At 48.2% G+C, this 20,372-nt stretch overlaps 1 protein-coding gene across 1 annotated transcript in view; it reads right to left on the reverse strand.

The window, feature by feature from the left end:
• C15H16orf96 (chromosome 15 C16orf96 homolog) overlaps nucleotides 1-20,059 on the reverse strand; it is a 43,320-nt gene extending 23,261 nt beyond the window's left edge. Inside the window, 6 exon segments of the mRNA XM_067705239.1 lie at nucleotides 1,723-2,371; nucleotides 2,487-2,876; nucleotides 3,001-3,087; nucleotides 3,297-3,377; nucleotides 4,778-4,882; nucleotides 14,956-20,059. Of these exon segments, the coding sequence (XP_067561340.1) occupies nucleotides 1,723-2,371; nucleotides 2,487-2,876; nucleotides 3,001-3,087; nucleotides 3,297-3,377; nucleotides 4,778-4,882; nucleotides 14,956-15,372 (1,729 nt within the window). The 5' untranslated portion in view covers nucleotides 15,373-20,059.
• Between the last annotated feature and the right edge of the window lie 313 nt (nucleotides 20,060-20,372).

The following is a 20,372-nucleotide window of genomic DNA, read 5'->3' on the forward strand; positions in this document are numbered from 1 at the left end:
ACGTTTTCACTGACGAGGGCCCGGGTTCAATCCCTGGTCAGGGAACTAAGATCCCACAAGCTGCGCAGCCAAAAAAAAAAAAAAAAAAGCATCATTTTAATATGTGATCAACAAAATGATTAACGAGATATTTCACATTCTTGTTTTCGTATTAAGCCCTCAATATCTGGTGTGCATTTTGTGCTTGGACCATATGAGAACTTGAACTTGCCCCATTTCAGATGTTTGACAGCCTCGTGGTTATCCTATTAGGGAAACCTCTCTGGAATTTATTGCCCTCCCAGAAATGGTCCTGAGAAAAACTATGGAGTATTTACTTGTGAGAGTTTATGAAATGTATTATCTCAAAACAAGATGCAAAGGGGGATTTAACATAAAAGGAGAGGGGTGAAAAAAAAAAGTGCCCTATATCCAGTTTTGGATGAGAGGCCAAAAAGTGATGTACATGACACAGCTAGGAGGATAGGAAACACTGTAGCCAGGACACATTCACAACCTATTTTTAGTTTTCTTAACAAAAATGGCAACTAGTCAGAAGTAGAGTTTGGGCTATTATGGCTTTATGTTTTATATTTAAATTCATGACTATCATGACCTAAGCTGTGCCCCAGAATTCACAGAGATCGATGTGGTTCTTTTTAGCTGCTCAAAGTTCTTTTTCAAGATCTGTGGAATGGCACTGCCCATCAGGGGTGGCACCATGTATGGATTTGACTTAGGCTAATTCAACTATTACACCTGGCAGAGAGCGAAAAAGCAAGATAATGATTCAAAGAGGGGAGGACAGTGGATCTGAAAGTGGGTTCCCTGAGCCAACAGCAGCATAAGCAGCATCCCCCAGAATGGGTTAGAAAGAGAAATTCTAGGGCCCCACTCACACCAACAGGTCAGATCTGGGGCTGGGCCCATCAGCCTGTGCCTTACCAAGCGCCCCAGGGATGCTGAGGTGAGCTTAAGGTTGAGAACCACTAGGGTAGGCCATTCTCCTCTCCACTCCCCACAGTGAACATATGCCCATCATGGGCATGAACTGGGATCATAAGTCTATTGGTACTACTGCCACCTAGAACATGACTGTGGTCTTTTTTTTTTTTTTTTTGCGGTATGCGGGCCTCTGACTGTTGTGGCCTCTCCCGTTGCGGAGCACAGGCTCTGGATGCGCAGGCTCAGCAGCCATGGCTCACAGGCCCAGCCACTCCACGGCATGTGGGATCTTCCCGGACCGGGGCATGAACCCATGTCCCCTGCATCGGCAGGCGGACTCTCAACCACTGCGCCACCAGGGAAGCCTGACTGTAGTCTTTAAGAAAACATATGTTTGCCCAGCTGTTGTTCCTAATCCCAAATTGACCACTTCATCTGGGGTCTATTCAGTGCTATTAGACACTCTGGTTGATCTGGACTTATCAAAATACTGTACAGCAGTACTATTTTATGGGCTATTGAAAGGGAATTTCCAAGAGTAATTTTGACCTGATTTTCCTTCTTGAGCACCAACTTTAGACCCTAACCACCCTTCTTGCCTAAGATAAGACCTCACTGTACATTCATTGTAAAATAATAGACTAGTAAGAGGCTAATGCTTAAGCCAAAGGAATGAATGGCTAATGGTTGAATGCACATTTTGTTGGGGCAGCTAAATGAAGGAGAGGAAGTGCTTTGCAAAGGCCACAGGGAGGGCCTGAGCCCTTGTTACCCTTCCAGAAGCCAGGCCGGGCCTACCTAGATAAGTCATACGCTGATGCAGGTTGGATGACAGCTGGGCAAACTCTTCTTTCAGGGAGTCATGTCTAATAGGCATCTGGGCTATGTGGCTCATGGAACACCTGACGGCCTTCTTCTTGTCTTCAGGGGTCATGGCCTGTTCGGCAGCCAGCATGGCCTGCGACAGGGCCATGTTGGGAGGGACACGGGCAGAAGAGAATGAAGGAGAGAGGACGTCCTCACAGTCCACCTCTTGCAAGTCTTCCATCTCGCCGTCCTCGGTGAAGGCCCCACGGGAGGTCCCTGTGCCCAGGATGTCTGCAAGGACCCCTAAGGGCCCGGATGCGGCCACGGCTGTTGCTATGGTGGCCAATTTGGTGGCCAGGGTGTCCTTGACCAGCCTAGCAGCCGCTTTAGCTGCCCGGGCTGCCGATGTCGCTGCAGCTGCGAAGGTGGCTGCGGCAGCAGCTGCAATGGCAGCATTGGATTTTATCTGCTGAATCGCAGACGGGGATCCCTTAGGGAGTACTTCCGTGGAGGCCTCAGCCCTTGGGGCTCCATCCTGAGGGACTCCCACTTCCACGGAGGAATATTCCTCCTCCTTTTCTGAGAGAGCTGAGAGCTTGGATGTGTCTCCCTGGCGAGACCATGACTGCAGTAAATGAGGCTAAGCTAAGCCTAGTTCCGTGGCTGGGGGTAGGGTCCTAGAGCCCCAGAGCTGGGCAGACAGGGAGCCCGACGGGCCTAGGCCAGACTGGAAACAGCCCAAGCTAGTCCCGGGCAAGCCTCTGGGAGAAGGCCAGCCTCGTGGTGGTACAGGCCAGGATCCTGATTGTGTGGGCTGAGGACCTGGGGCAGGCCCCAGTCCAGGGGCAGGCCCAGGTCCAAACGCAGGCCCAGGTCCAGGTGCAGGCCCAGGTTCGAGCACTTGGGCCTGGTCCGGCCCCTGGGCCCTGGGAAGCAGAGCTGCTTGGGCAGACTCCTCCTCCTGTAGCTGCCCTGGACTTGGTAATGCCAGATGGTCTCCAGGAACTGGGGCGCTGGATGGCCTCCACGACCTGGCCGTGGCTAACTTCTTCGTGGTACTCAGCCGTCTGAGGAAGGTCGATCTCTGCAACATGTTTCGCAATCTGCCACCGCTTGGAATCATCCAGCAGTTGTGGAGCAGTTCCCTGCGGAAGAGGGGGCTGGGCTGGCCAGGGCTGCTCCAGACCAGCTCAGCGATCACCCTGTCCACTCCTCACTCCGCCTTCCCCGATGCTCAGATGCTGCCTCTCCGCTTCCTCCTTCACTTACCAGGGTGAACATGGCCTCATGGAGGCTGCTCCAGAGCACCATGTCCTCAGTTTTGGGCATGGTGGTTATCTTGTTCTGGAGAGAAATCTGGGGGGGTGGGAAGGAGATTGGGAATAAGGGTCATGAACCCAGAGGGTGTGGTACCCTCAGTGGCTCCCTCCTCCATGCTGCCCTCCACACTTGCAAATAAATGGGCCTTTCCAGATTGTGTTCTCCTCCTACCCCTCCTTGCCCCCAGCACCCCTGGGCCTGGAGAGCGGGGGTCTGGCGTGGTAGGATGGGCCCCAGACCCTCACCACTTCCCACTGCAGTGCACTCATCTTCCAGTTCTGCCCTTTCAAATCTTCAGAGAAAGCATCTATTCTTTCCAGATGCATCTGTCAAATGAGCCGAGCCTGTGAGCCAGTGGGTGCAGGTTCTGGTCCCAGCCCTGCTTCTCCCCCAGCTCAAATGCAAAGCCTTAGCTCTAGGTAATTAAGAGATGGAGAAGGAAGAACAGATTCCAAAACAACTGTTTCCCACTGAGTGGGAAAGGGTTCCCTGGGCAAATAAGTTTGGGAAATGCTAGGCTTAAAAAACATTCAGGGCTTCCCTGGTGGTGCAGTGGTTGAGAGTCCGCCTGCTGATGCAGCGGATGCGGGTTCGTGCCCCGGTCCAGGAAGATCCCACATGCCACGGAGTGGCTGGGCCCATGAGCCATGGCCACTGAGCCTGCGCGTCCGGAGCCTGTGCTCTGCAACGGGAGAGGCCACAACAGTGAGAGGCCCGCGTACCGTAAAAAAAAAACCCAAAAAAACATTCAATGGGTTTCTATACCGAAGGACTTCTCAGAGCCTTTAATGGGCCAAAGTACCTTAAGAATCTCCAAGAGGTAAGCTGAGAAGGCATTGTTTCCCAAACAGATTTGGCCAACTGTCTGTTTTAGTGTTTCATGACAGTTTCCTGGCAGTGCCCTTTCTGCTCAGATGGGAGCTACACAGCCCAAGACTGAAGTTCTCACAGTTGCCATCATGATCAAATACGTACACTGACCTGTGTATTAGGGATGATACAGTAAATCATGTTATTTGGGGACAAGTTGTAAAACCTCAGCCATAACACCAGCCTGGGGTGTTAAGGCCTGGCTTTGGAGCCCAGCTCTGACTCACCAGCTGTGACCTTACACTTCAGGGATTCCATATCCTTTCCCATCACGGTAAGGAGTTAGAACATGTCTGGGTTGATATTCTTGTGGCTACAGAGGGAGCTAGAATGTATGCCTATGCTAGGTTTACTCCACTTTTCAGTGTGAACAAAGTTTTCTAGACAAGGAATAAGTATTCTCTTTCTGATAAGTTGATGGACTATAAGCCTGGAGTTACCAGGACTTGGGGAGTATCTGAGTGAGAATGAAGCCAACCCAGAGGAAAGCATCACTGAGGGAGAGATGTTGAGCACCTTGGTATGTGGTATGAACATCTTGATCTGGCTGTAACTGAAAGCATTCCTGACTTTTTAGTAAATGAGACAATAAATTCTCTTCTTTTGCCTAAGCCAGGATGAACTAGGTTTCTGTCACTTACAAATGATGTCTTAACACAGCAGGGTGAGGATCATTGTGTAAGCTGCAGAGAGTTCAGTGGGATGGACCAAGTGGCTCAGCCATGTCAGACCCCTTCTCCTGCCCCCATAGCTGTGTTCTTTGACTAAGAACAGGCTTCTTGGATTTACCCTGCTACCCCAACCACCAGATGTCCAAGCAGCATGGCCAGTATGAAGGATGCTGGGGAGGGTCTACCTTGTCAAACATGTCCTTCAGCATGGCCACATCCTTCCTGAGGGTTTCAACAGTGACCTTGAGTGCATAAATGTCGGTGAGCACATCCTGCAGGGTCTTCATGGACTGAAGAGGGAGAAAGGAAAGGAAAGTGTGAAGTTAGGTGCAGCTGGGGGAAAAGGCAAGTAAAGTGTGGAAGTTCTCTGATGATGGCCATGGTTCAAGAAGTCTTTTGGGCTCTTCCAAGGCCTAGGCTGGAACATATTCAGAGGCCAGAAAATGACACTGAAGTGAATCGTGCTCTGAGCTCTCAGGTGGCCTAAGTGGGAAGCAGGCAACCCTCGGTTTGAATGTGTTCAGTAAGCAGGAGTCACTCATCATGAAGCATCTCATGCCCTTTGGTAGGAGCCACTGGAAGATCCACAAGGAATTTATTGGATTTATATTTTTAAAGGGTACTTCTGGCCGCATGTGCAGATTGGCCCTTGGAGGGTAAGGGGGAAGCCAGAGGAGCAGGGAGGAAACTTCAAGGCAAGAGCTGATGGGTGCAATGTTGGTCTCATAGCTCAGCTCCACCAATGACTGGGGCTGTTACTGCATCTTCCTAGATTTTAGACTCCTCCGTTAATTAAATGGGTATGAAAAAACAGTGATAATTTATATAAAGGGACTAGTGCATAGTTAGGCATTCAGGTAACAAAAATAACAAATAGTGAAATGGCAGAAGTCCTTCTTACCTGTAATTACATTAAATGTAAATGGCTGAAATTTCAGTTAAAAGGCAGAGATTGGCAGAATAGATAAGAAAACATGATCCAACCTCATGCTGTCTATAGGAGACACATATTAGATTCAAAGATACAAATAGGTTGAAAACAAAAGGGTAGAAAAAGATATACTATGCAAGCAGTAACCAACAGAGAAGCAGAGTGGCTACACTAATATCAGACAAAATAGACTTTAAGATAAAAATTATTACTAAAACACAGAGGTACATTTATAATGATAAGAGGGTCAATCCATCAGGAAGATATGATAATTATAAACAAACATGCACCTAGCAATGAAGTACCAAAACTAAATGAAGCAAAAACTGAAATAACTGAAAGGAGAAATAGTTGAAGACTTCAATACCCGATTTTCAATAATGGATAAAACAGCTAGATAGAAGATCATCAAGGAAACAGAAGATATGAAGATCACTATAAACCAAATGGATATAACAGACATCTATAGAACACTCCACTCAACAATGTCAGAATATACATATTGGGTTGGCCAAGAAGTTCGTTCGGGTTTTTCCATAAGATGTTACGGAAAAACTGAACAAACTTCTTGGCCAACCCAATAGAACATTCTACCAGATAGACCATATGTTCGGCCATAAGACAAGACTCAATAAATTTAAAAAGGACTGAAATCATACAAAATGTGTATTCTCAACCACAATGGAGTTAAATTAGAAATCAATAACAGGGGCTTCCCTGGTGGCACAGTGGTTAAGAATCTGCTTGCCAACGCAGGGGACAAGGGTTCAAGCCCTGGTCCAGGAAGATCCCACATGCCGCTGAGCAACTAAGCCCGTGTGCCACAACTACTGAGCCTGTGCTCTAGAGCCTGCAAGCCACAACTACTGAAGCCTGGGCTCCTAGAGCCCGTGCTCTGCAACAAGAGAAGCCACCGCAATGAGAAGCCCACGCACGGCAACGAAGAGTAGCCCCTGCTCACCGCAACTAGAGAAAGCCCACACGCAGCAATGAAGACCCAATGCAGCCAAAAATAAATAAATAAAATTTATTAAAAAAAAAATCAATAACAGAAGAAACTTTTGGAAGTTCACAAATATATGGAAATTAAACAACATTCTCCTAAATAACCAATGGGTCAAAGAAGAAATTGCAAAGGAAATTAGAAACACTTTGAGATCAATTAAAATGAAAACACAAACACACCAAAACTTACAGGATGCAGCTAAAGCAGTGCTTAGAGAGAAATTTTAGCTGGAAGTGACAATATTAATAAAGAAGAAAGATCTCAAATCAATAGCCTAATCTTCTACCTGAAGACACTGGAAAAGACAGATCAAAATAAAACTAAAGAAGGTAGAAAAACTGAAACAATAAAGATTAGAGTGGAAACTAATGAAATAGAGCAGGGGTCCCCAACTCCTGGTCCACGGACAGCAGGAGGTGAGCAGCGGGCAAGCAAGCAAGCTTCATATGTATTTATAGCCGCTCCCCATTGCTCACATTACCACCTGAGCTCCACCTCCTGTCAGCATTATGGTGAGTTGTACAGTTATTTAATTATATACTACAATGTAATAATAATAGAAATAAAGTGCACGATAAATATAATGCTCTTGAATCATCCTGAAACCACCCCACCCCCTGGTTCGTGGAAAAATTGTCTTCCACGAAACCAGTCCCTGGTGCCAAAAAGGTTAGGGACCACTGAAATAAAGAACAGAAAAATAATAGAGGAAATCAATGAAACTAAAAGCTGGTTCTTTGAAAAGATCAACAAAATTAGCAAACCTTTAGCTGGATTGACCAAGAAAAAAAGAGAAGACTCAAATTACTAGAATGAGAAATCAAAGAGGGAACATTGCTATTGACCCTACAGAAATAAAAAGAATTATAAAGGAATACTATGAACAGTTGTATGCCAACAAATCAGATAAGGTGGATGAAATGGACAAATTCCTAGAAAGACATAAACTGCCAAGACTGACTCAAGACAAAATAATCTGAATAGACCTAAAACAAGTAAAATGACTGAATTAGCAAAACAAAAACAAAAACAACACGTGAAAAAAGGCCCAAGCCCAGATGGCTTCACCAATGACTTTTATCAAAAATTTAAAGGACAATTAATACCAATTCTTAACAAACTTTTCCAAAAACCAGAAGAATTCCTAACTCATTCTATGAGGCCAATATTGCCCTGATAAAAATCAAAGATATCACAGGAAAACTAGAATATGGATGCAAAAATCCTCAACAAAATACTACCAAACTGAATCCAGCTACATATAAGAAAAATAATCCAATTAAAAATGAGCAAGGACTTCCCTGGGGGTCCAGTGGATAAGACTCCGCACTCCCAATGCAGGGGGCCTGGGTTCGATCCCTGGCCAGGGAACTAGATCCTGCATGCATGCCACAACTAAGAGTTCGCATGCCGCAACTAAAGAGTCCACATGTCACAACTAAAAGATCCTGTGTGCCTCAAGGAAGATCCTGCATGCCACAACTAAGACCCAGAGTGGCCAAAATAAATAGTTTTAAAAATGGGCAAAGATCTGAACAGACATTTCTCCAAAGATGATATACAAATGGGCAATAAGCACAAGAAAAGATGCTCAACATCATTAGTCACCAGGAAAATAAAAATCAAAACCACAGTGAGATATGCTAGGATGGCTATCATCAAAAAGACAGAAAATAAAAGTGTTGGTGAGGATGTGGAGAAATTGGAATCCTTATACACTGCTGGCAGGAATATAAAATGGTGCACCTCTTTGGAAAACAGGCTGACAGTTCCCCAAGATTGAAACACAGAGTTACCATGTGGTCCAGCAATTCCACCTTTAGGTATATAGAAATGAAAGCCTATGTTCACAGAAAATCTTGTACAGCAATGTTCATAGTGGCATTATTCCTAATAGCCAAAAGGTGGAAACAACCCAAATACCCATCAACTGATAAACAAAATCTGGTCTACCCATACAATGGAATATTATATGGCCAAAAAATAAAGTACTGATACATGCTACAGATAAGCCTGAAGACATTATGGTAAGGGACTTCCCTGGTGGTCCAGGGATCCCGTTGAGGCACACGGGATCTTTCATTGCAGCATGGGCTCTTCACTGTGGTGCGCGGGCTTCTCCCTAGTTGTGGCATATGGATTTTCTCTTTCTAGTTGTGGAGCCCAGGCTCCAGGGTGCATGGGCTCTGTAGTTGTGGCCTGCAGGCTCCAGGGCGCATGGGCTCTGTAGTTTGCGGCATGTGGGCTCTCTCGTTGAGATGCACAAGCTCGGTAGTTGCGGCATGCAAGCTTAGTTGCCCTGTGGCATGTGGGATCTTAGTTCCCCGATCAGGGATCGAACCTGCGTCCCCTGCATTGGGAGGTGGATTCTTAACCACTGTGCCACCAGGGAAGCCCCCAGTACACTTTAAATGGATGAACTTCCTGGTATGTGGAATATATCTCAATAAAGCTTTAAACAATAGCATTTTTGTTTTAACTGGGGGAAACTGCAACACTGTCTATTGGATGGTATTCACAAGTTACTGTTAAGTTTTCTGGGAGTGATAATAGTATTAAGAGACCAGTTTTCCAAGGCCTTATCTGCTGTAGATAGAAAAATGCTTTTCAGAGAAATCTACAAGGTCCAGATCCCCCACGTATGCAGGGATGCTTCCCCCTCCCCTTATATCTCTGGGTGTAACCAGGGGACCAAATCACCTGAGCAGGAATCATACCCCTCTCCCATGGGTAACTACAGGGCAAACCCAGAAACGATGGCCTGGTGGGCTGCTCCATGGGTAGGGGCTGCACAGGAGAGGAGGAAGACGCTTTTCTCGTGGGTCTCCTAGGACATGCAGTTAAAGGTTTCCCACAGCAGATCTAGCCTGCTTCTCACCAGGGGGGTCACGCCCCGAACTCTGGACTGTGTTGGTGGGAGAACAGCCAGGAAGATCCCACTTGGCCCCTCAGGCCACAATCAGGGCTGGGATGGAGCCAAGTTCAGGGAAGCGAATTCTAGAAAGCTGCCCTTCTTGGAAGCAGAATGTCCAGACATTCATTCTCCCTCTGTCTTTCTGTCTCTTTCTCTCTGTCTGAAGATGGCTTCAAGAATGTAGGTTCGACCTGGGGTCCAAGTGCTTCCAGAAGCTTTCAAGGGCTGATAAGGAGGTCCAAGACAAACATCCCCTTGAACAATCAGCTAGACTGGTCTACAAGGCCTCAGAGCCAGAACTTGGGAAATGGGAATGCTAACATCACTTCCTTCCCAGGGAAGGAGGAATGCAATAGCTCTTCCCGGCACCCTGGGAAGAACACTGCCAACGCAGGAAGTTCATTACTATTACTGCAATGACTTTCACCTTGATTCTCTAAAACCCCAAAGGGTCTTCCGTGCCCTTAAGCTTTGCTTTGGAATTCTCAAAAACCAATTTAAATTTAAAATCATTTTAATTGTGGGATACACAGCAGGAGATTTTGGTTGGGGGAGTAAAATGGGGAGGGAGTTTTGAAATTTCAAAAAAAAATGCAGCAACAGGTTGTTACAATCCCCTAGTGGGACACACAAGTTTACTTATGGAAACGGGGTTAGCCAGAACAATCTTAATAACAGACAGTGGACATGGCCCCTGATTTTCCCCTGTGACGCCAGCAGGGGTTATCATAACAGATGAGATAACCTGAGATAACCGAGGCCTCGAAGAGACAGCCAGGGGCTTCTGAGCAGCTTTCTAAAACTCCTGTTCAGGGCTGCCTGGGAGATGCAGGCAGGGCCTGGGAACCTGCAATTCTGGAAATGCTCCCTGGCGCCGGGAGCCTGGGTGGGTGCCCCCCTGGAGGTTGCACAGCAAGCAGGGAGCCCAGGTTTTCTAAGCAGTTCTCAATGGGGCGATTTGGCCCCCAGTGGGCTTTTGGCAAGTCTGGAGACATTTCTGGTTGTCATGACTATGGGGTGTTCCTGGCACCTAGTGGGTAGAGGCCAAGGATGCTGCTCAGCATCCCTCAGTGCACAGGACAGTCTCCACCACAAAGAATTATCCGGCCCCAAATGTCAGTCATGCTGAGGGTTAGAAACTGCAATCTAAGCTTGCTTAGTGAGGACCTGCTGCCCTACCCGAGCCCCCAAATCCAGCGGTGTGCTGCACCTGTGGGTCCTCCCAAACCTCTCCAGAAGCCCCCTTGGTGCCTGTCCTAGTTTCCAGGGCACCATTCACCCCATCTGGGGTAGGTGCTGGGGCTGGGAGGCTTGTCTTTCCCCATGAAGGGTGGCATTTGGTCTGCCAGCCTGGCTGACGTGGGCCGGAGTTGGGGGGACGGTGGGAGTGGGTTGTAGATTCTTAGCTAAGCAGCTTGCACCGCCCTAGAACCAGCTACCATGGCAACCCCGACAATGGGTCAGCGTGGTAACCCTGGCAACCTCAGCCAGACTGGGACTTGGCAACATTCTCTAACGGTGGTGGGGACATTCCTAGGTGCACAAACAGTCCTCTGAGGGCGGCATGACCAGTTCCGAACCTGTCCACCAGCCCCCTGTGTGAGCTGGCTGGGCCACTCTGGGTACTCGTGCATTCTAGGAGACTTCATCCATCAAGGCAGGCCGGGGGCAGGCTGCTCCGGAGGGGCTGGCACCTCGGACATCGTGTCCACCTCTCCAGCTTTGAGGTCCCTGTAACCTGCCCTCAGCCACCCCTGCAGCCTTCTGTGTCTCTAGTAACACTTCTTGTCTTCTATCCTGTTCTGATGTTAGTACAGTAACTCCAGCTCTCTTCTGGCTACTGCTTGTGTGGAATATCTTTTTCTATCCTTTAACTTCCAACCTATTTGTCTTTGAATCAGTGTGTCTCTTGGAGACAGCATATAGTTAGATGATCTCTGCTTTTTGTGCGTGTGGTAAAACACACATAACAATACTAAAGTGAACAATTCGGTGGCAGTTGGTACATTCACAGGTTTGTGCAGCCGTCACCACTATCTAGTTCCAGAACATTTTCATCGCCCCAGAAAAAAACCCATACCCACCAGCACTCAACTCCCAGCCCCCGGCAACTGACATTTTCTGTTGCTACGGACTTTCCTATTCTGGGCGTTGTCTATGAACAGAATCATGCAGTGTGGTTCTCTGTGCCCGGCTGCTTCCACTGAGCACGAAGATTTATGACTCACACCGTGTCGCTTTGCCTCTCGCCTGCATCAGCCCATCTCGACCAGAACGGACGTCCAGCTCTGTGCTAAGCAGTTCCCATGCTTTATCTTGTTTGGTTTTAATTGTTGTAGCAATCCTGAGAGGAGGAGGCCGTGGCCATCCCTCACCCCTTCCAGGGGGTAAGTGGCATCTCAGCACCCACAATCCTATGCCTTCCAACTACCCACTCGGCTCAAGTTGGCACTGGCTCCCCATTTTCTAACTCTGTGACCTCGAGTGGGTTACTTAACCTCTCTGTGCCTCCATTTCCTCATCTGTAAGCACAGGATAATGACAGCACTTTCCTCTTAGAGTCGTTAAGAAGATTAAAGGAGTGAACAGATGGAGCATCCAGCTCACCTGGCATGCAGTGAGCGCTTGTTCTCAAGATCATTCCCCTGGGGAGGGAGCAAGTGGAGGAGTGAGGGTGAAGGGGACAGTGAGGAGAAGAGACACAAGGCCCAGGAAAGTCAGGCTGGTGGACTCTGCTCTGTGCTTCTCATGGCCTATAGAGTCTCTGAGTTCTAGGAAGGGATCTTGCATTGTCTGTTTGTCACCTCTACAAACACCTGCACCAGGGCTCCCACCTTTTTCAGCCCCCAGGTTGGACGTAAAGCCTGGTGGTCCCTGTGTACTGATAGCTTTGGGGTGCCTGCCAGTCCAGGCAGTGGGAATGGGCCCCCAGGAGCTCTAATTCTTAGGCACGACCCTGCCTGCCTGGCCAGGAGTGGACACCTGACCCCAGGTGTGCCATCTCATTCTCTTACCCAAAAATTATAACCAGAAGACCCGGAGACTGGCAGCTGGAAGCTGAGACAAGTTAAGGGCTGTTTTTAAGATGCAGGAGATCTACGAACACTTCCTCCCTTTGAGGCCTGTCCACCCACTTCTTCCTTGGTGCCAATGAGAAACCCCAGCGTCCTTCAAATAATACACTGCTTTTGTTTAAAAAGAGTCTCAACCCAGGAATTCCCTAGTGGTCCAGTGGTTAAGACTGGGTGCTTTCACTGCAGGGAGCCCGGGTTCAATCCCTAGTTTGGGAACTACAATCCTGCAAGCTGCACGATGAGGCCAAAAAAAAGAGTCTCAAGCCAAATGCCCAGCAACAGGTGAATGGTTAAACCCAATGTGGTCTGTCCCTACAATAGAATACTATTCAGCCATAAAAGGGAGTGAAGCACAGACACAGGCTACAATGTGGATGAACCTGGGAAACATGACGCTCAGTGAGAGAAGCCAGACACAAAAAGCCATATATTGTATGATTCTATTTATATGAAATGCCCAGAATTGGTAAATCTTTAGAGCCAGAAAGCAGATTAGCATTGTTGGGGTGGAGGGAGGAGGAGTGGGGAGTGACGAGGACACAGGGTTTCCTTTTCGAGCCATGGAAATGGTTTAGAAGGGGATAGAGGTGGTGCTTGCACTAACTATCAATGTACCAAATGCCACCCAGCTGTTCACTTTATGTTATGTGACTCGCACCTCAATTTAAATAAGAGGAGTGTTAACCTAAGACATCTTGGAATGACTCCTCCATGTGATGGATGTTCTCTGTTGCCCCCGCACATCCATCCTCTGCCCCTACTCAAGTGCTCTCAGAGGCTGACCCACAGGCACTGCGCCCTCCACACCCCTGGCGCTCTGACTTCTGGCCCTCTTATTTGGCCAATGGGAGGAAGGGAGGAGAGAGAGGCTGGGGTATTTATTCTTCAAAATCCAACTCTTCCCCAAGGCTACAGCTCCTGATGGATAACTGTGTGTTGGGTGGGGAGGCAGGGGAGCAAGAGTTCCAAGGTGGGTCCTGAATCAGAAGGCCTCAGCTCATCCCTGTTCCCCGGTCACTGGCTGCTGCACCCGCAGCAAATCAATGATATTTCTTTTCTTTTATTTTTTTAAAATTGGAGTATAGTTGCTTTACAATGTTGTGTTAGTTTCTGCTGTACAATAAAGTAAATCAGCTATATGTATACATATATCCCCTCCCTCTTGGACCCCCCCCATCCCACCCATCTAGGTCATCACAGAGCACTGAGCTGAGCTCCCTGTGCTATACAGCAGGTTCCCACTCGCTAGCTATTTTACACATGGTAGTGTACTTATGTCAATCCTAATCTCCCACTTCGTCCCACCCTCCCCTTCCCCCCATGTCCACATGTCCGTTCTCTACATCTGCGTCTCTATTCCTGCCCTGCAAATAAGTTTGTCTGTACCATGTTTCTAGATTCCACATATATGTGTTAAGATGTGATATTTTTCTCTTTCTTTTTTTTTTTATTTTTTAATTTTTTTTTATTTTTCTCTTTCTTACTTCACTCTGTATGACAGAGTCTAGGTCCATCCACATCTCTACAAATGACCCAATTTCGTTCCTTTTTATGGATGAGTAATATTCCTTTGTATATATGTACAACATCTTCTTTATCCATTCACCTGTCGATGGACATTTAGGTTGCTTCCACATCCTGGCTACTGTAAATAGTGCTGCAGTGAACATTGGTGTGCATGTGCCTTTTTGAATTATGGTTTTCTCAGGGTATATGCCCAGTAGTGGGATTGTTGGGTCATATGGTAGTTCTATTTTCTGAGTGTCAGTTTCCTCACCTACAGGTCCTCAATTATCTTTTTTTCATTGAGGTGAGATTCACATAACATACCATTTGAGGGCTTCCCTGGTGGTGCAGTGGTTGAGAGTCCGCCTGCAGATGCAGGGGACACGGGTTCATGCCCCGGTCTGGGAAGATCCCACATGCCGTGGAGCGGCTAGGCCCGTGAGCCATGGCCGCTGAGCCTGCGCATCCGGAGCCTGTGCTCCGCAACGGGAGAGGTCACAACAGTGAGAGGCCCACATACAGCAAAAAAAAAAAAAAAAAAAACCATTTGAAAGTGTATAGTTCAGTAGCATTTACTGCTTTCATAGTGTTGTGCTCTATTTAGTTCTAAAACCTCATCACCACCCCAAAAGGAAACCCTGTAACTACTAAGCAGTCCTTCCCCATTTCCTCTCCCTCCAGCCCCTGGCAACCACCCATCTGCTTTCTGTCTCTACGAATGTGCCCACTCTGGACATTTCACACAGTGTATGGCCTTCTTTCCTCTACACTGATGAAGGATGGAAACTTGGAGCTTCGGTTCTACCTGAGTCCAAAGCCGAATTCCTCTCCTGGTTAAGGGCAGGGCCCTTCATCAGGGGCACCAGGTAGAGGTGAACAGCCTGGCAGGAGAGCCAAGGGGGACGGCAGCTTCTGGAGTCCAGGCGGCTTACCGTGGCCATGGCTTCCTCGTTGCCCTCCACTATCTGGAGCTTTATCAGTTTCCGTAAGTCCTGGGCGGGCTGGCCAGTGCCCTGGCTGCCCTCCAGCAGCTGGGAGGTGGAGGGCAGTTCCTGCAGCACGGCCAGCTGGCTCTCCATCTTGTCCACATGGCTCACCAGGTGGTCAAAGACGTTGCCGAGCCTCTTCATGGGGTTAAGGATGGGCTGGAAGTCTCCTTCCCGGGGCATGAACATGGCTGGCGAGGTGTGGAGGAAGTCCTCATCCGCCGAGAGGACCTTCTCAAGGTCAGCCATGTGGATGTGCTCCAGGATACCCTGGAGTAGGAGGTGCAGGGCCTTGAAGTTCACCACCCTGCACTGTGGGATGGCGATGTTGACCAGCTCTGAGAACGTGAGCGAGAAGCTCATTCTGCCGGGGTTAGGGGCAGGCTGGGCTGGCCTTCTGGGAGTCCATGGGGACAAACGGTGGCTTTCAGTGGACCCGCAAGCTGTACAGACAGGTCCTCAGGGGCCCGGGGAGCCTGCAAGTCACAGTGGTCAGGGAGAAAATGGCCTCTGTCCCGGCTGGAGCTCAGATGAGTTTCCGGTTGCTAGGACACCAGAGAACGTGGGCGAGCGGGCAAGCTTCTGAGAGCCTGGGGTGGGCAGAGCAGCTGCCCAGTTAATTGTTGAGGAATGTTCCAACAGACCAACAGGCTGCCTTTTAATTCAAGCCCTTCAGTTTTGTAAGACCAATGACCCCTTCCAAGAAGCGTGCAGGGGGCGTGATGGAGAGGCAGCTCGCTCCTTGGAAGCCTCCAGAATCGGGACAGAAGACAGAGTTCTCGGAGTTAGGAAACCCCAGCTTCCCATAATGGAAGCCCAATGAACCGGGCGGATGTAAATTTGCTAGCGGATCCCAAAGCCCTGAATTTCTCCTTGTCTAACCAACAGGAATTTGTATTGGAACAGACACTTCTTACAGCATCAGTGTAAATACCACATAAATACCACGGGTCAAGTACACAGCTCATAACTGGCCTCCAAAAAAAAGTCAATGGGGTCAAGTACACAGCTCATGACCGGCCTCCAAAAAAAAGTCAATGGGGTCTCTAGGGAAAGATGAGCCCGACTCTGGGGCGGTTTTCAGGGCCTGGGTTTGGCAGTCGAGGTCTCTGTCTTCAGGATCTGGTACCACAACCAACAGCCAGTTTTGTTTCTGACATCTGCCTGTGTTGTGGTGGCTGATGTCTGCTGTCCAGAGCCTTAAGTGCAGCGACTGCCCCATGAGAGGGCTGGACAGCTCACATGCACAAAAGTGGGAGGTCTAATCACACACAGTCCAGCTACAAACCTCCTGACCTGCTTGCTTTGTCAAGGGCAGAGTTCTGGGTATCGAGATGAGCGGCCTGAGGGCTGACCTCGTCTGCCCTCAGCTAGAAGGGGCACAGGGGAGGAGAGAGGCAGTGTGGACGGGAAACTGGCCCAGCTGGGGGGGCCTTGGTCCACTTCAGTGAAGGTGACTTCCCAGAAGCCCCAACCGACAGGGGGCTCTGCCTGTGATGGGCTCAAGACCAAACAAGGCCGGTAACAGTCATGTCTGAACTCAGACAAGAACAGAACGTCATCCAAACTACAAATATGACCATGTGGCCCCTGTCCTGGCTGAGCCGAGTGACTGCTGCTTCTCGACCAGCTAGACCGTTAGCTTTGCTTCATTCCTCCGGCCTTCGACATAAGACTGGTTAAAATACCATAGAACTACCCCTGCTTCCTGACAGCACCAACCCAGAATGCTCCCCGCATCGCCTGACAAGGGCCAAATCCCAGAACAAGTCCTTCTACTTTAACCCTCTTGTGAGATGTCCCTGGGATCCCCACTGTGTTGTTAGACTAAAATTTCCTTTTTCTTTTTCTTTTGGTGCACTGTGTGGCTTACTGGATCTCAGTTCCCTGACCAGGGACTAAACCCAGGCCCTGGCAGTGAAAGCACCGAATTCTAACCACTAGACCACCAGGGAACTCCCCATAGACTAAAATTTCAACTGCTGCCTTGACATCTTTGGGTCTCACAGGCCCCCTTGGTTTCCCCTGCTCTTGTCAGAGGTGCCGCCCACCCAGCAGGGAAGGCCCCCCACCCTGCTAGTTCCCCCACCAGCCAGACCAGCTGCACTCCACCCCGTCCTCATCCTGAGGGGCTTCGGTTCCCTGCCAGCCTGTGAAATTATTCAAGCAAGCCCATCATATCCTCCTGTGGGAACCAGGGGAGACCCCCACCCCCCATTACTACAAAGACTGCACCCACAGCCCTGCTGGTTCCCTCTGCTTCCTAACTCCAAGAATTCTGTCTTCTGTCCTGATTCTAGAGGCTTCCACCAGGTGGCCCTCGGTGTCCTCTTCCCCCAGCTGTGAGTATATGCGTGGATCTCACCTGTCCAGTGCCAGGTGTGGTACTATTGAGGGTGGGGTCCCTTCCTACCAAGGGGTAAGCGGGAGGTGATCAGAACAGGCACGCTGTATGTTCTCCCTTATGGCAACAAGTCCATGAGGCCAACTTTGCTCAGCTACAGCTGGGTTCCTGGTGGTCTCGGCTGGAAGGACAAGACCTTAGAGAAAACCTTCAGTGGTTGGAGCTTTTTGGACTTCCAACCAGCAGACTGGGGACTGTGGCGCTGTATTATTACGGAACCAGAAGCAAGACCTGCCCAGGTGGGTGAGGGAAGGTAAGGGGCGGTGAGTGAAATGGGCTGCTTAGTGTAGCAGCAAGGCTGGAGGGGAGAGCATAGGGCCAGACTACACGCCCCACAGGCCTTACAAAGAAATGTGAGAGACAGAATCTGAAGCAATTCTCAGTCAATGGGGGCCAGGCTGGGCAAGCTGGTGTAATGACAAAGTGGCTCTTTGTCATTTTGGGGGGGATGCCTGGCATATGAAACCATTCCTGTGTCTGGGGAAGTCTCCACTGTAGGAGTCCTGGTGGGCAGTGGAGTGTTACTAGGCCCCAGCTTACTCTGAGGCTAGGACACCAGCATTTAGGGAAACGTCACAGTCGGTGCTGGCAGCTCCTGCAATCTCAAAGAAACTCACCTCACAGAGCCCAATCTGGTCTCAGACCTTCAAGATAAGGGCTGCAAGCCCACCACAGAGATGCTGATATACTTCCCAGAACCCGGCACTGGACCTGACACTGATTCTTCATTCTCTCCTTCAACCAATATTTATTGAGCACCTACTGTGTGCCAGATGCTGCTCTTAATCATGGAGGAGACCTCAGTGAGGCCTGAGGAGGTCTCTGATCTCACAGAGCGTACAGGTTAGTGGGGGAGATGGACACTTATTTTACAACAAAGAAATAACTTCAGGTAGTGAAAAGAGTTATAAACATAATAAAACAGGGCAGGGAATTCCCTGGTGGTCCAGTGGTTAGGACTTGGCACTTTCACTAATATGGCCTGGGTTTAATCCCTGGTCGGAGAACTAAGATCCCACAAGATGCACAGCACAGCCAAAAAAAAAATTTTTTTTAATTAAAAAAAAAAGGGACTTCCCTGGTGGCGCAGTGGTTGAGAATCCGCCTGCAAACGCAGGGGACATGGGTTCGAGCCCTGGTCCGGGAAGATCCCACATGCCGCGGAGCACCTAAGCCTGTGCGCCACAACTACTGAGCCTGTGCTCTAGAGCCCGTGAGCCACAACTACTGAGCCCACGCGCCACAACTACTGAAGCCCACGCGCCTAGAGCCCGAGCTCTGCAACAAGAGAAGCCACCGCAATGAGAAACCCACGCACCACAACGAAGAGTAGCCCCCGCTCACCGCAACTAGAGAAAGCCTGCTTGCAGCAATGAAGACCCAACAACAAAGACCCAATGCAGCCATAAACAAACAAATAAATAACTAAATCTATAAAAATACAATAAAAGAGGGAAAAATGAGAGTGGAGGATGGGCATTAGTAGGCTTATTGGAGTAGCCAGCCTCCAACATATACTCCAAAGATAGCTCCTGGGATTCACACCCAGTGGTCTCCCCAAGCACTGTACCAGCTAACCTGGTCCTGGTCCCACCAGCCTGCATCTTGTACACACATGCATTTGCTCATTTCACATTGCAGAATGGCAAGACCTGGGAAAGCCGTGTATGTTACAGGTGATTTGATGCTGCTAAATCGAAACACTGATGATGAAAATGCAAAAAAAAGTCAATGTGTTAGACTTGAAAGGATCCATAAACTTTAAAAATTGTGTCGTTCACCATAAAACTCCTAGAAGAGAATGTAGGCAAAACGCTCTCTGGCATAAACTGTAGCAATGTTTTCTTAGGTCAGTCTCCCAAGGCAATAGAAATAAGAAAAATAAACAAATGGAACCTAATCAAACTTACAAGCTTTTACAAAGCAAAGGAAACCATAAACAAAACAAAAAGACAACTTATGGACTGGGAGAAAATACTTGCAAATGATGCAACCAACAAGGGCTTATACAAAATATACAAACAGTTCCTACAACTCAAGAACATAAAACAAACAACCCCATCGAAAAATGGGCAGAAGACCTAAATAGATATTTCTCCAAAGAAAACACACAGATGGCCAATAGGCACGTGAAAAGATGCTCAACATTGCTAATTATTAGAGAAATGCAAATCAAAACTACAGTGAGGTACCACCTCACACCAGTCAGAATGGCTATCATCAAAAAGTCTACAAATAATAAATGCTGGAGAGGGTGTGGAGAAAAGAGAACTCTCCTACACTGCTGGTGGGAATGTACATTGTTGTAGCCACTATGGAAACCAGCATGGAGGTTCCTCAAAAAACTAAAAAAAGAGTTGCCATATGATCCAGCAATCCCACTCCTAGGCATACATCCAGACAAAACTCTAATTCGAAAAGATACATGCACCCCTGTGTTCACAGTAGCACTATTTACAATAGCCAAGACATGGAAACAACCTACATGTCCATCGACAGAGGAATAGGTAAAGAAGATGTAGTCTATATATACAATGGAATACTACTCAGCCATAAAAAAGAATGAAATAATGCCATTTGCATCAACGTGGATGGGCCTAGAGACTATCATACTAGGTGAAGTAAGTCGGAAAGAGAAAGACAAATACTATATGATATCACTTATATGTGGAACGTAAAATATGACACAAATTAACTTATCTACAAGACAGAAACAGACTCACAGATATAGAGAACAAACTCGTGGTTGCCAAGGGGGGGTGGGGGAGGGAAGGACTGGGAGTTTTGGATTAGCAGATGCAAACTATTATATATAGGATATATAGCACAGGGAACTATATTCAATATCCTGTGATTATCCATAATGCAAAAGAATATGAAAAAGAATATATATATATATGTATAACTGAACACTTTGCTGTACAGCAGAAATTAACACATTGTAAATCAACTATACTTC

This window comes from Pseudorca crassidens, chromosome 15 (genome assembly GCF_039906515.1).
Source record: "Pseudorca crassidens isolate mPseCra1 chromosome 15, mPseCra1.hap1, whole genome shotgun sequence".
NCBI classification, from domain to species: domain Eukaryota; kingdom Metazoa; phylum Chordata; class Mammalia; order Artiodactyla; family Delphinidae; genus Pseudorca; species Pseudorca crassidens.